At 37.7% G+C, this 15,313-nt stretch overlaps 1 protein-coding gene across 1 annotated transcript in view; it reads left to right on the forward strand.

Moving 5' to 3' along the window:
• Positions 1-4,183: 4,183 nt before the first annotated feature.
• Positions 4,184-15,313, forward strand: part of LOC126474959 (death-associated protein kinase dapk-1-like) — a 314,370-nt gene continuing 303,240 nt past the window's right edge. The window contains exons 1-2 of the mRNA XM_050102484.1: positions 4,184-4,519; positions 14,808-14,950. Coding sequence (XP_049958441.1) covers positions 14,892-14,950 — 59 coding nt within the window. The 5' untranslated portion in view covers positions 4,184-4,519; positions 14,808-14,891. The remainder of the gene's footprint in view (positions 4,520-14,807; positions 14,951-15,313) is intronic.

The following is a 15,313-nucleotide window of genomic DNA, read 5'->3' on the forward strand; positions in this document are numbered from 1 at the left end:
AGACATTTGGAGAAAAGAGAACCACTTGTAGGAATATCAAGAGCTCAGATGGAAACCCAGTTCTAAGCAAAGATGGGAAACCAGAAAAGTGGAAGGAGTATATAGAGGGTCTTAACAAGGGCGATGCGATGTACTTGAGGACAACATTATGGTAATGGAAGAGAATGTAGATGAACATGAAATGGGAGATATGATACTGTGTGAAGAGATTGACAGAGCACTGAAAGACCTAAGCCGAAACAAGGCCCCGGGAGAAGACAACATTCTGTTAGAACTACTGGCAGCCTAGGGAGAGCCAGCCCTGACAAAACTCTACCATCTGGTGAGCAAGATGTATGAGACAGGCGAAATACCCTCAGACTTCAAGAAGAATATAATAATTCCAATCCCAAAGGAAACAGGTGTTGACAGATGTGAAAATTACCAAACTATCAGTTTAATAAGCCATGGCTGCAAAATACTAACACTAATTCTTTATAGACGAATGGAAAAACTAGTAGAAGCAAACCTCGGAGAAGATCAGTTTGTATTCCGTAGAAATATTGGAACATGTGAAGCAATACTGACCGTACGATTACTACTGGCAGCCTAGGGAGAGCCAGCCCTGACAAAACTCTACTATCTGGTGAGCAAGATGTATGAGACAGGCGAAATACCCTCAGACTTCAAGAAGAATATAATAATTCCAATCCCAAAGGAAACAGGTGTTGACAGATGTGAAAATTACCAAACTATCAGTTTAATAAGCCAAGGCTGCAAAATACTAACACTAATTCTTTATAGACGAATGCAAAAACTAGTAGAAGCAAACCTCGGAGAAGATCAGTTTGTATTCCGTAGAAATATTGGAACATGTGAAGCAATACTGACCGTACGATTTCTCTTAGAAGATAGATTAAGGATAGGCAAACCTACGTTTCTAGCATTTGTACACTTAGAGAAAGCTTTTGACAATGTTGACTGGAATACTCTCTTTCAAATTCTGAAGGTGTCAGGGGTAAAATACAGGGAGCGAAAGGCTATTTACAATTTGTACAGAAACCAGATGGCAGTTATAAGAGTCGAGGAATGTGAAAGGGTAGCAGTGGTTGGGAAGGGAGTGAGACAGGGTTGTAGCCTCTCGCCAATGTTATTCAATCTGTATATTGAGCAAGCAAAAGAAAAAAACAAAAACAAAAAAAAGAATAATTCGGAGAAGGTATTATAATCCATGGAGAAGATATAAAAACTTTGAGGTTCACTGATGAAATTGTAATTCTGTCAGAGACAGCAAAGGACTTGGAAGAGCATTTGAAAGGCATGGACAGTTTCTTGAAAGGACGATATAAGATGAACATCAACAAAAGCAAAACGAGGATAACAGAATGTAGTCGAATTAAGTTGGGTGATGCTGAGGGAATTAGATTAGGAAATGAGACACTTAAAGTAGTAAAGGAGTTTTGCTATTTGGGGAGCAAAATAACTGATGATGGTCGATGTAGAGAGGATATAAAATGTAGACTGGAAATGGAAAGGAAAGCGTTTCTGTAGAAGAGAAATTTGTTAACATTGAGTGTAGATTTAAGTGTCGGGAAGTTTCTGAAAGTATTTGTATGGAGTCTAGCCATGTATGGAAGTGAAACATGGATGATAAATAGTTTGGATAAGAAGAGAATAGAAGCTTTCGAAATGTGGTGCTATAGAAGAATGCTGAATATTAGATGGGTAGATCATGTAATTAATGAGGAGGCATTGAAGAGAATTGGGAAGAAGAGAAATTTGTGGCATAACTTGAGTAGAAGAAGGGATCAGTTGGTAGGACATGTTCTGAGGCATCAAGGGATCACCAATTTAGTATTGGAGGGCAGTGTGGAGGATAAATATCGTAGAGGGAGACCAAGAGATGAATACACTAAGCAGATTCAGAAGGATGTAGGTTGCAGTAGGTACTGTGAGATGAAGAAGCTTGCACAGAATAGGGTAGCATGGAGAGCTGCATCAAACCAGTCTCTGGACTGAAGACCACAACAATAATAATAACATCAAAGATTATTTAATGAAAAAAATGGTTCAAATGACTCTGAGCACTATGGGACTTAACATCTGAGGTCATCAGTCCCCTAGAACTTAGAACTACTTAAACCTAACTAACCTAAGGACATCACACACATCCATGCCCGAAGCAGGATTCGAACCTGCGACCGTAGCGGTCGCGTGGTTCCGGACTGAAGCGCCTAGAACCGCTCGGCCACTCCGGCCGGCGTTATTTAATGAAATTTCTCATCTAAAACGTAGTACTGTTGTTTATGCATGCAAACTACTGTGCAGTGTCGATCTTTTTTTTTATTTCAAGTAGTTTTAAACTGTGTGAAGCAAATTGCTTAAACACCTATATTAACGATTTAATTAATATTTCCTGTGACACACCTTCTGAACTATGTGTGACACATGAAAGATGTGATATTTACGAAGCAGATTTAATAACTCCTGAAGCAGTTCGGGAAGTGTACCACAATAAAAGTGCACCTGGAAGGCTGGGGCAGTTTAGAGTCCATGGCGAAATGAAATATCTCACGCTAGTTCCTATGTCATCTGCAGAGCAAACTACAGCTCTCTCTCTCTCTCTCTATTTCTCTCTCTCTCTCTCTCTCTCTCTCTCTCTCTCTCTTTATACAACGATCATTTCTGAAGTGTATTTCGAGTCAGCTTTCTACTACTTTTATGATATCGTTAACCAGTGTGTGTGAAATAGCTACCACATCCGCATTATGTCCCCCACATCACGATCATGTAACCGGAAATTAACTATTTACTAAATTCAGTAGTATTTTTGGATCGATTCCCTGTCATGTATTTGATTTGGAAGGAAGGCGTCTCTCGTGTGCCGGTATCCGACATGTTGGTTCGTGAATACAGACCACTTGAGATGGCTGTGGGGCCGACAGGAGGTATGGCGCGGCCCCGGCAGCCAACGTGGGCCCTAGAGGTACCCGCTTGGGGCAGCCTGCGCGGGTGGCGAGACGCTAGCAAGTTTTTTTAGATATGTTTAAGCGATCTGTGATGGTGTAATTACGTGTTTCCTTACGTGATCGGAATAAAAAAAACGTCGCAGTTGTTTAAATATTCCACACACTGCAATCGATTTCCTGATAAATTCTTTACATAAATTATATTCCATATACCACCTTGTATCCCCTTACTTTTTTAAATAAACGATATTCTACACATTGCCTAAGTTGATTGAACAATATTCCATACAATGCAATCGATCAATCACTATTTCCAGAAGGGATCGGGAGGCAAGGAAATCTGAAGCATATCGATTAAATATTTAATTAATTACCAGTAGTTAGTCAAATTGATAGAGTGGAAGGGTGGGGGAGGGGCAATTCGAATAACCTGAGGCAACTCATGAATACGGAAAGTGACACAACTGAGCTATTTCTTACCATTTTTTAATCAATTCAATTAATCAGTCAATTAATTTTATATTAGAAGTGATACCAGGTTCCCAAGAGGGTGGGACGGATAGGAGTGACATGGAAAACCAATTCACCAAACAATAGGTTAAGGAACTGTCAATGAAAAGGATGGATTATCTCCAGGGGGTTATAATCTTCTTAGCAGAATAACAGGTTGAGGACCTTTCAATCAAAAGGGAGCAATAGCTTTACCCCTGAATGTGTACTTGGCCCTGATGCAGGCAACCCATAATGTGGGGCGACCTGAACTTCGTCCCACTAATACAGACGGTTGTTAGCATCCCACTTAGACAATGAATTGACATCATTTAGCTGCAGTACGATGGACGTACAGTAATTGTGGGGAAAGTTTAAACGGACTGTAATTCATACTCTGGAGAAGTATGTGCTGAGTAAGTGGATTAAGGACGACAAAGACCCACTATGGTTTAACAACAAAATTCTAAAAATGCTGAGAAGCAGAGGCCGTTGCATTCTTGGTTCGAAAAAGAACGCGCAAATAACGACAGGCTGTTTTTCAGTTTTCAGTTGCGTTGCATGTTTGTCGCCAATAGAAACAAATCGTTGAATTTTACATCTCGATGATTACTCCCTTCACCATGGACAATATACTTGGTGTTACTTGTATAACGAATTACCAAAAATACATCCGTGTGTGTCAGTGGCAGACGATGCATTGTTACCTCTACTGTTCGCCTGCGGTAGCCACATTCCGTAAACATGAAACAGCTGACTGTTGCGCGGGTTGCGCTGACAAGAAGCTTGCTACTGTCACATCAAATACCAAAAGTTAGATTTTTATGTTTTGTGGAGAATGGACGTGTGCTGTGAATGACTGTTCAGAATATGGTACAGTAGTTGTTAAGGCCGGTGTACTGAAGTGTACGTGGCAAATATGGAAGGACACTCGTCCGTATCGTCAGTGTAGATATGAGCCTTTATCGCACCTTCAGTAGAACGATTCCAGTTTTTGTCGTCGTAATTCTGTATCTGTTAAAGTGTTACTCCCCCGTGAATGGTTTTGGATACAATACGTCACGGCTGACTGCGCCTTGCAAGTAAGCATTTTCATAACTTTGTCAATAAAAGGCATTCTCAGATACTAACGTTATGGTTACCAGACGTTGTCTTACGATTTTTATGAACTTGTTGTTAAAACTGTTGCTCTTAACATAAGTTGCAGTGCGTTTTGAAATATGTTAACGTTCTTCGTAATATGTATAAACCCATACTTCAAACACATGTGATATTTGTTTGTTAAATGCGCGGAAGTAAATTTTGAAATCACGATGCTGCGTTTACTTAATAATAAAGACACGAACTTTGGTAATTTCTGTCACATCAAATTTGTAGAACGAAACAACCTTATTTTACTTCATGTTTAGAACTGCTTCGAAGCATAAGAAAGCGGTACAGGGCAAAATGATTACGAATCCGAAAATCTAACACAATAGCTATATTCAGAGACATGAACGTTGTACCAGATGGAAATTGCAACTTGCTCAAGTCATACACTGACAGTTACGTATCTGACAAAACCGCAATCAGTGTAGAGATAATGGATTACAGACCTCAGAGCAAAGCAGGGTAACAACAGACAGTTTAAATCGATTTTCGGTGGGTTAATAAAATTTTTAGCCTACGTACCTGTACCTGATTTTGATATTTCATGTTTGCTGTGAATAATCACACACACATTTTATAACAGTCAAAGTCTGTTGTCAAGAAATCTTCAGGGAACATTGGAAAATAAGTATACTCATGCAGGCTGATTGAAAGTCACTGACACTGCAATCTTTGTTTGTTGCAAAGCAATTGTTCATGCATACCATTAGTAAAATTTAAATACTAGTTACTGATGCAAAATGGGCTTACAGTAATTTTGAAAACTATGCTGTATTAAAAGACATAAGCCATTCATCAGTGAGATGCACTGATGAATACCTCCAAACAGGTGCATCTGTTTACAGTATTCCAATAAGTTTCCTACGTTTCATCCTGTAGTACTACTCTGCAAATGATTAGTAGTAAGCACATTATAAGAAGCTGTAGGAATGGACCTCAGTTGTGCAGTAAAAATAGTTTAGTCATGCTTTTGGAATTGATTAAAACTTGTAATTTATCATTCATCACATTTAATTTATAATTATTATATCATTATGTTGTTTGGCAACTGATATTTAGCTCTTTTAATTGTGCTCTTAGCTATGTGTCTCTAGTTTGGTCAAAATTCTATGGGTCAACCCAATTCATCCACCCTGTTGATTTCTCGGTTTGATGTTCGCAAGTAGTATATTGCCACACAGTTTTCAGGGCATCTTTCATATTGCCATTGCATCCTATATTGTACTTTGTTGTTCCTCTTTATTTATTTTTTTGTGCTGGATACAGATATAGGAGAAACTAATTTAGAAATAGTATGATAATGTAGGCCTACATCTTTTATAGTTAAAAAAACATGAATCATTTTAAAACTATACTGAACACCTTGTTTCTGTTAAGTTAGTACACAAATACAATCACAAAAAAATACTCAGTTAATTTCAAGTGAATTCTTAAAATTACTGTGAAATAGTTGACATTTACCATTAAATCCTTAAACATTTCCGTATGTTTCTCTTCCTGAGGTATTCCTCTAAGCTTTTTATAGACTTTACTTTCTATTTGACTTAAGAACTGTATCTGCATATTTTATTTCTTGGATCAATCAAATATAATGTAATGCTCTCAGGGATGAAAGTGTTAAATTTCTTTATAAACCAAGATGAATTAGAAACCTGCCAATTTTCAATGAAGGAATGCTGATAAAAATATCAAACAATTAAAAGATGCATTTATGAGACAGTAGATGAAGCACTAGGTCAATAAAGCGAAGAAAGGAAATAAAGCCCGGAGTGGTGGACAGAGGACACAGGAAAAAAGACAAAAGTAGAGAAGTAAATGCAAAACATGGGTGAAAACAAGAGACCCAGAGAATAGAAAAAGGTAGGCCTTTGTGAATACAAAGAAGGAGGTTAAAGAAAACTGTTGATAGGAAGAATGAGACAGGGAGGAAGGAGATATGAGGAGAAGGATGTACGGGGCCACAAAGGTGGGAGAAGCCTGGAAAACAGTGAAGAATTTAAGAAGAAATGTGAAAGAAGGGACAAATATAATAATTATTGTAATTACAGAATGGGGAAAATCATTTCAAGGCACAGCTTGTGAAAGAGAGAATTAGTTGTAAGGCATAGACCTGGGTTTGGGGAATGAATTTTGTTGAAATGTGGGACCAATAATGATTTGATTTGATTTATTATTGGTCCTGTAGATCATACAATTTGTACAGCAAAGCACATCATGATATAGGACAAGTCAATTTGAAAAATTATGTTGAGATGGTATATGACAAAAGATGACAGTAGTAGCACATAACTCACATAGGAGAATACATATAGGATATATAGACAAATTATAAAAAAAGGTGGTGTGTGATGAGAGATGACGGTGGTGCATACAGCACATAGCAGAATACATATAAGAGATACAGACAGAATATGAGTGACAAACAATAATTTAATTATCATACTAAGTAGAAATATCTACAAGTGAATATACAGCTTATTACAAGTAATTAAAATATTGTGGTATATAGTTCACATAGCGAAATACATATATGAGATACAGACAGAATATAGATAAGATACAATAATTAAATTATCTTACTAAGTAGAAACATCAACAACTGAATAAACAGCTCATTGCAAGTAATTAAAATTTTGTTTCAAGAAATTCATGTACGGAATAGAAACAGTGATTTAGTAGCAATTCCTTTAATTTAATTCTCATTATTTTTGGGTTTTTGCTTGTTTTTATGCCTGTTAGTCGGTGATTGTATATTTTAATGCCCATACATTTAACCCCATTCACATATAACTTTGTGTTGTGCACTATAATTTAAAACTGTGTTTTGTTTCTGGTGTCGTGTGTGGCGGTCTGCATTTCTGTCGAGGGCGTCCAAGTGTTGTACTGTAAAACAAGCTAGTTCCAATATATAGAGGCATGGCAGTGGCAGGATTTTTAGCTGTTGAAATAGTGGTTTACAGTGTTCAGTTCCTTTTTTACATTTCATTATTCTTACTAATTGCTGTTGTAACTTGAAAATTGTGAGAGAATCAGAGCTCTTTCCCCAGAAGATTAGGCCATAGCTCAAGACAGACTGAAACAGGGCATGGTACACCAGCTTCAAGGTATCTACACTGGCTGTGTCTTTTAATGATCGTAATAGATAGCAGGTTTTACTAAGCTTTTGTGACAATGCCTCTATATGTGGTTTCCAATTTAGTGTGTTACTGATGGTAAGTCCAAGAAATTTGGTGTCCTGCCTGTTCGTAATGTTATCTTTGCCGTTAACTATAACTGCATTGAAGGGGGTTAGATTTTGTCTAGTATGGAAGTTCATACTTACAATTTTTTGAGTATGTATGAGTAGTCTATTTGCTTCAAACCAAGATAGTAAATGACAAGTAGTTTCATTAACTGCATCTTGCAATGTGTCACCTCTACAGGTTATCAGGATATTTGTGTCGTCTGCATACAGAAAGGAGCTGGCATTTGGTATGTGTTCTGGGAGATCATTTATGAACAATGTGAAAAGAACTGGGCCAAGGACAGATCCCTGAGGGACGCCATTTGTTGTATGTAGTATATCTGACCTGCAGTTCCTGAATGTCTCTGATTTTCTTATTTCTACATATTGCTTTCTTTGACTAAGGTAGCTATGGAACAAATTGTGGGCTACACCTTTAATCCCATACTTATGGAGTTTCATAAGCAGCAGCTTGTGGTTGACCATGTCAAAGGCCTTGGACTGATCAAGAAATATACCGACAGCAGGTTGTTTATGGTCAGCGAAACTTTAGCACTTTTCTAGAAATGCATACAGAGCATGTGTGGTGGACTTATTTTTCCGAAATCCGTATTGTGAAGATGTGATTATGGTGTTAGAATTTAAACGTATTTCTAATCTAGTTAACATACAGTATTCAAATATTTTTGAGAAGGCAGATAGTATAGCAATTGGCCTATAGTTTGTCATGTCCGTTTTCTCTCCCTTCTTGTAGAGAGCTATAATTTTAGCAAGTTTTAGCTGATTTGGAAATGTTCCCTCTAGAAATGAGGTATTTATGATATTTGACAGAGGTCCACTGATGTAATTTGAACACTTATGAAGTAAGAAGCAGGGTATTAGATCATGCTCTGCAGAATAAATCTTTTTGACTCTTTTTTTAATATCATCTTCAATTTCATACGGTGTTGTAGGAGATAGGAAAAAGGAGTTCAGAGGAGTATTATTTTTGAGACAAGAGTGCGCAGTGTTTGGAGAGTTAGTCAGGAGATTTGTGGGAGGAGAGTGAACAGTATTTGAAGAGTTGGTTAGGAGATTTGTGGAAATATCTGAAAAATAGCTGTTGAATTTATTGGCAATTTTATGTGCATTTTCAGTCTTTTGTCCTTCTATATTTAGTGTGATTTTATCCTCTATCCTTAACTTTCTGCCAGTCTGTTCATTTACTATACCCCAGATGGTCTTGCATTTGTTGGAAGAGCGCCTAATTGTTTTTATCATTATGAGCTTTTTTAGCCCATTTGATAACTCTCCTGTATGTGTTTTTGTAATTTTATAGTATACCTTGAACTCAAAGCAGAGGTGGGAAGTGTGTGAAAGAAATTGAATGTGGCAAATCTCCTGGACCAGAAAACATACTAGTAGAATTAGTGATATATGGACTATGGGTGCCTTCCAGAATGAGATTTTCACTCTGCCTTTTATGTGTGCCTTGTTTTGCAAGTTGTTTAACCCATGCATGTTAAAGGGAGAGAAAATGCACAAGGTACGGAGTCTGAGTCATGTTTATAAGAATGGTAGTAGATGGTATGTAGAAATTATCAAGGAGTGAATGTTACAAACTCTGTTGGTAGATTCTATGGTTGAGCCTAAAAGGATAAAGAGAATGTTGATGGACGTTGAAGAGCGAAGTGGATTTTGGAAGGAACAATCTGATCATGACAATATTTTTACTTTAAAATAACTAAAGGAAAAGAGACAGGAAAGGAATCTGAGTAGTCATTTAACTATCACATTATTTGCGAGTATCAGCGGTAACATGCATGCATGCATGCAGCACATTGCTGTGATCATGTGATTGTAGTGGCTGTACAACTGGTTAAGGAAATAGAAATCCTTTTATGCAACTGATTCCTGATTATTTCAGTAATTACAACTACAGTTGCTGCAGATGGATAAAACACTAGCCATTTGATGTTCATAGATCTCGAGAAGGTGAAAGACACTGGGCTGCTGAAGAAACAGCTTGAAGTCTTGAGGGGGAGTGTGTGTGGAGAGAGATATGTTAGAAGTATATAGAACCTATACACATTTGCAGAGTGTGTTATCAAAATGGGGAATAAAATTTCATCATAGCCTTTTAATATTTCATAAAGATTGAATCAGGGAGGTTTTTTTGTCTGCTGCATTGTTCAAAATATACACGGAGAAAGCCTTTAAGACTTGTGGAGTAGGAAAACTGCATGAATGGGCATGCAGATAACAATGGATCACTGTATGTGTGCCTTATTCTTCACAGATGTTCAGGTTGTGGTCGCTAGTGAAAAGGGTGATATCTCCTTTATTCTAAGAAAGGTATTAGAAGAAAATGATAGATCAGCATTGAAAGTAAATTTTAAACAGACTACCTATGCAGTGGACATGTAAGAAGCGTAATAGTAGATGATCAGCACATCAAGGCATGTCAAGAATTTAAGTGTTTGGATAGCATCTTGTCAGAGGAAGGAACAAGTAGATGGGAAATACAGCAATTAGTAGTCTATGAGAAAACAGTAATCCAGAAGCTAAACCCTCTTTATGCTAGCATACTTAATAGGTTTCCAGATACATTGACAGGAAAAAAATTGCAATGCCAAAAAATAATTAATGAAGGGTAATGAAATTTCAGGAGTACATTTGTTTAGGTAACATAGTTAAGTGATTAACATACAAGATCACAGGTTAATGTACATGTGAGATAAGATGTTGCAAATGTGAAATTCTGGTACATTAATAACTGGTGCAACTGCCAGAATGTTGAATGCAAGCATGCAAATGTGCGTGCATTATGTTGTACAGGTGTCAGATGTCAGTTTGTGGGATAGAGTTCCAAGCCTGTTGCACTTAGTTGGTCAATACAGGGATGATTACTGCTGTTTGTGAATGATGCTTGGTTATCGTCCAATGATGTCCCACATGTGCTTAATTGGAAACAGATCTGGTGATAGAGCAGGCCAGGGTAACATGATGACACACTGTACAGTATGTTGGGTTACAACGGGAGTATGTAGGTGGACATTATTCTGTTGGAAAAGACCCCATGGAATGCTGTTCATGAATGGCAGCACAACAGATCGAATCACCAAATTGACACAAAAATTTGCAGTTAGGCTGTGTGAGATAACAATAAGAGTACTCCTGCTGCCATACAAACTTGCATCCCAGACTATAATTCCAGGTGTAGGTCTAGTGTGCCCAGTGCTGCAACAGGTTGATTGAACTGGCCTCCTCCTCAATCAACACACATCCGTCACTGGCACGTAGGCAGAACCAGCTCTCATCTGAAAACACAACAGACCCTCATCCCATCCTTCAATGAGTTCTCAGTTGACAGCACTCAAGTCACAAAAGTAGGTGGTTTGAGATAATGGAATGCACATCCTTGAAGTAACCATTTGTAACAGTTCATCTTGTCACTGTGGTGCCAACTGCTGCTCAGATTGCTGCTGTGGATGCTGTTTAATGCTCTTGAGCCATAAGCCAAACACGATGGTCTTCACTCTTGGTAGTGCCACATGGGTGTCTGGAACACTGTCTTCTTGCGACCATACATTCTCGTGACCATTGCCTTCAGCAACCACATGCAGTGGCTACATTCCTGCCAAGTCTTTGAACTGCAATATTGCTGAAGGAACATCCAGCTTCTTGTAGTCATATTGCACGACCTCTTTCAAACTCAGTGAGGTGCTGATAATGAGGTCTTAGTCACCTTAATGGCATTCTTGACTAACATCAACTCACCAAGGCCAATCTCAAAGGCAGCTAATGCTCACAACCATTACAGTGTGTATTTAAAGCAAACCTGTACTCCCACTCTTAAGGGACTGGTGGTAAATTTGAATAGACATCATCTTTCAGATATAGAAACATGCCTACCTCCTTCAGTTTATGTCACACAATTCGTTCTTGGTGTTGGGATCATTTTTCTCTCAGTATGTGTGAATGGTTGGAAGAGTGTTCATGAGAGACAAGGGTGTCATCGGGAGTGCCGCAGGGAAGTGTGAAAGGGTAGAGTGAGCAGCTGTTTGTGACAGCTTGCTGGTGACACTGCAATATATGGGAAGGTATCATTGTTGACTGACTGTAGAAGGATGGAGGATTACTTAGAAAGAATGTCAGTTTGGTGTGATGAATGGCAGCTTGCTCTACATATAGAAACATTTAAGTTAATGCAGATTCATAGAAAAGGCAATCCTTAATGTTGGAATAACAATATTAGTGGTACGCTACCTGACAAAGTTGCATTAATTAAATAGTAAGGTGTAACACTGCAATGCAGTTTGAAATAGAACAAGTATATAAGGACAGTAGTAGGGAAGGCAAGTGGTCAGCTTTGGCTTATTGGGAGAGTCTGAGGAAAGTATAAATTCTGTACAAAGGAGACCATGTATGGAATACTAGTGCAACCCATTCTCGAGTATTGTTAGAGTGTTTTGGATCACCAAGTAAAATTAAAGGAAGGCGTCGAAGCAATAGAGAAGCGTACTGCTAGATTTTTTACCAGTAGATTTGATCAACACACAAGTATTACAGACATTTGCTGTAGGAAAAATGTGACATTCTTTCTGTGAAACATTACTGAGAAAATTTAGAGAACTAGTGTTTTTGGGTGATTATAGAACAGTTCTACTGACACCAACATACATTTCACACAAGGATAATGAAGACAAGATAAGAGGAAGTAGAGCTCATTTGGAGGCATATGGATAATCTTTTTCCTCCCATTGCATGTGGAACAGGAAATAAAATGTCTAGTAGCAGTAGTAGTAGTAGTAGTAGTACAAGTACATTTTACCACCCTCTGCCACATACTGTAAGGTGGCTTTGGAGTATGTATGTAGATGTAAATGTACTTTGTTGAACATCCAAAGCAAGTTGCTAAGCTTTACACCATTTTCAACTATTTTCAAGATTTACAGTAAGTCAGAGTTTACTACCAACATTGTAAATCAGGCCATTAGTATGCAAGATTGACAGCCATGATCACAACATACTTCTTTAGGAGACACTGCCGGCCAGTGTGGCCGAGCGGTTCTAGGTGCTACAGTCTGGAACCACGCGACTGGTAGGGTCGCAGGTTCGAATCCTGCCTCGGGCATGGATGTGTGTGATGTTCTTAGGTTAGTTAGGTTTAGGTAGTTCTAAGTTCTAGGGGACTGATGACCCCATAGTGCTGAGAGCCATGTGAACCATTAGCAGACACCGGAAGTTACTTCTACATCTGTTAATCCCCCATTAATCTCCCCATTTAAGATAATGTTCTGCATCATTCTTTTCAATCCAGTCATAAATTTCTTTGATACTCCATGTCATGCTACTTTTGTTAATAAACTTTGTTGTGGAACTGAGTCAAATACTATATCTGAAAAACTGCCTTGATCCAGAGCTTTCAGGATGTTATTTGGGAAACGCGCAAGTTAGCTTTTGTGTTACTGGGTGGGGTAAGAAGAAACAAACACAAGAGAACAGTTGCAAGGTAACAGACTAAACATACTTGTTCTTTAGAATAAATTGAAGAATTAGCATGCCTTTTGTTTCACCTGTGCCATCCAGTCACATAATTTGTCATCTTCTCAGCTTATTCTTTCCTGGTATTCTTGCTTGCCAAAAGTACTGTGATAAGTATTTCACAGCACATGATAATGGTGGTAGGCCTATATCTTATCACAAATGACTGTAGCAGTATTTTGTTGGTAGCACGTGCTATCTAAGGCAAATAATATTTTTCCTAAGAAAGAAAGTGAACATCAAATCCAAATGAACATGTTATAATTTTCACCACACCGTAACTCCACAGTAAGTTATTGTCTTGAATAATAAACCTCACTTGATTTATGTATATCATATACTACCTCAGTCACAATTTGTTGATATCATATTTGGAACTTGGGGCAAATTGTATTAAATTATACCAGAACAGATGTTTAAAAACAAATACTGATTTAATTCTTATTATATTTGGAACATAAATTACAGATACTAATGTAACTGTTGTCTGTGATTATTTGTTACTAGTAATGAGGCAAGAGAATATTATTTCTAACTCTCACTGTTATTTGGTCCAAACAACCAATACCATAAATTTTAGTGTGGCCTTGACTCCGTTATTTCTGATATTTATCAATGCTGGTAGAAAATACTCAACCTATCTACGTTATCAACGTAATTGGTCTGTGATGGTGAAACACTGTGTGTCATATTAAAAATTGCCTTCTTTAATTGTACCAGTACAGATCTCCATAGGAACTGTTTACGCTGAAGGTGTGCTACTTGCCAAAGTGGGTGGAAAGGAGGGGGTGGGGGAGGAATATTTTGTATAAAAAGACACCCTTGTTAGTGGGTGACTGTTGTACTAGACTTGTTCGTGTAAGTGAGACTTTAGATGCTGACGTGTATTTTCCTCACTGCTCATTGGAATTCCATGAATGCCAGTTCTCAGTCTTTTAAAATTTCTTGTTTCATGGATGGACTGCTTGAGTCCTATCCATCCAAGCAACAGAGTTCTTATAGATCCTCAAACAGAATAAAACTAAAATACAGCAACTGGGCACCACTGTAATCAATATCATTTGGTGGTCTGAAGGAGAGAAGATAGTTTTGAGAAATTCTCCTTGTTACAGTGATACTGGTTAGAAGATATCATGTAATACTCAAATAGTGCTACAGGTGAGAAAACTGCAAAATTACTGTCATAAAGGAAACTGGATGATACTCTTATCATTTTTAAACTGTGCAACACACTCAGCCTCTGGTAGGAGGCTGTGATATGGCTGGTAACTGATGAAAAAGTTGAGTTTTTGGCCTTCAAAAATAGCTTTGCTAATCAATCAGAATAATGGTAATGGAAAGGTGTTTGTTTGTTTGGGCATGCATTTTCTCATTTTATGAAGGTCAGTTCCTTTACATGTTCAGAATCCTTTTTAGCACAGAAACAAAACTGCCATTTAGTTGTTTCTGCATTTTGTTTTTTTTTATTCCAGGGTAGCAAGACAGTATTCGTGAACTGAAAATTGTTGAATGCCATGGAGGCCTGATTGCTCATCTTTCACATTGAGGAGTCACTTATGGACTTCATAACAGAACCTTTTGAAAATTTCTATGATGTGTTTGAGGATATTGGAAAGTAAGTTTTCTGTGTAATCTTACATCTTGCACCTAGTAACATTCATTTACTTTGACATATAAATACTAGATTTCTATGAAGTCTCCTTCAGTACAGATTTGTGGATATACAAATAAAAAAAAGACAGAATAGGTCTTTTTTTAAGTCACTTCTATACCTTCATTTCCTAAGTAACTAATGAAATATTGACATGAAATTTGTTATTGAACATATGATACATGACCGAACATTTCATTATGGAAATCATCTTCACGAAGCAAAAATTTAACAGTGAGGACAGCTTCTGATTGCCTACAATGTATCTCCCTGCTCTTGATCTGATAACAGATTTTCTGAAGCATATGTTGTTATGCCTGAGAAAAG

Source organism: Schistocerca serialis, chromosome 4, assembly GCF_023864345.2.
Source record: "Schistocerca serialis cubense isolate TAMUIC-IGC-003099 chromosome 4, iqSchSeri2.2, whole genome shotgun sequence".
NCBI lineage: Eukaryota > Metazoa > Arthropoda > Insecta > Orthoptera > Acrididae > Schistocerca > Schistocerca serialis.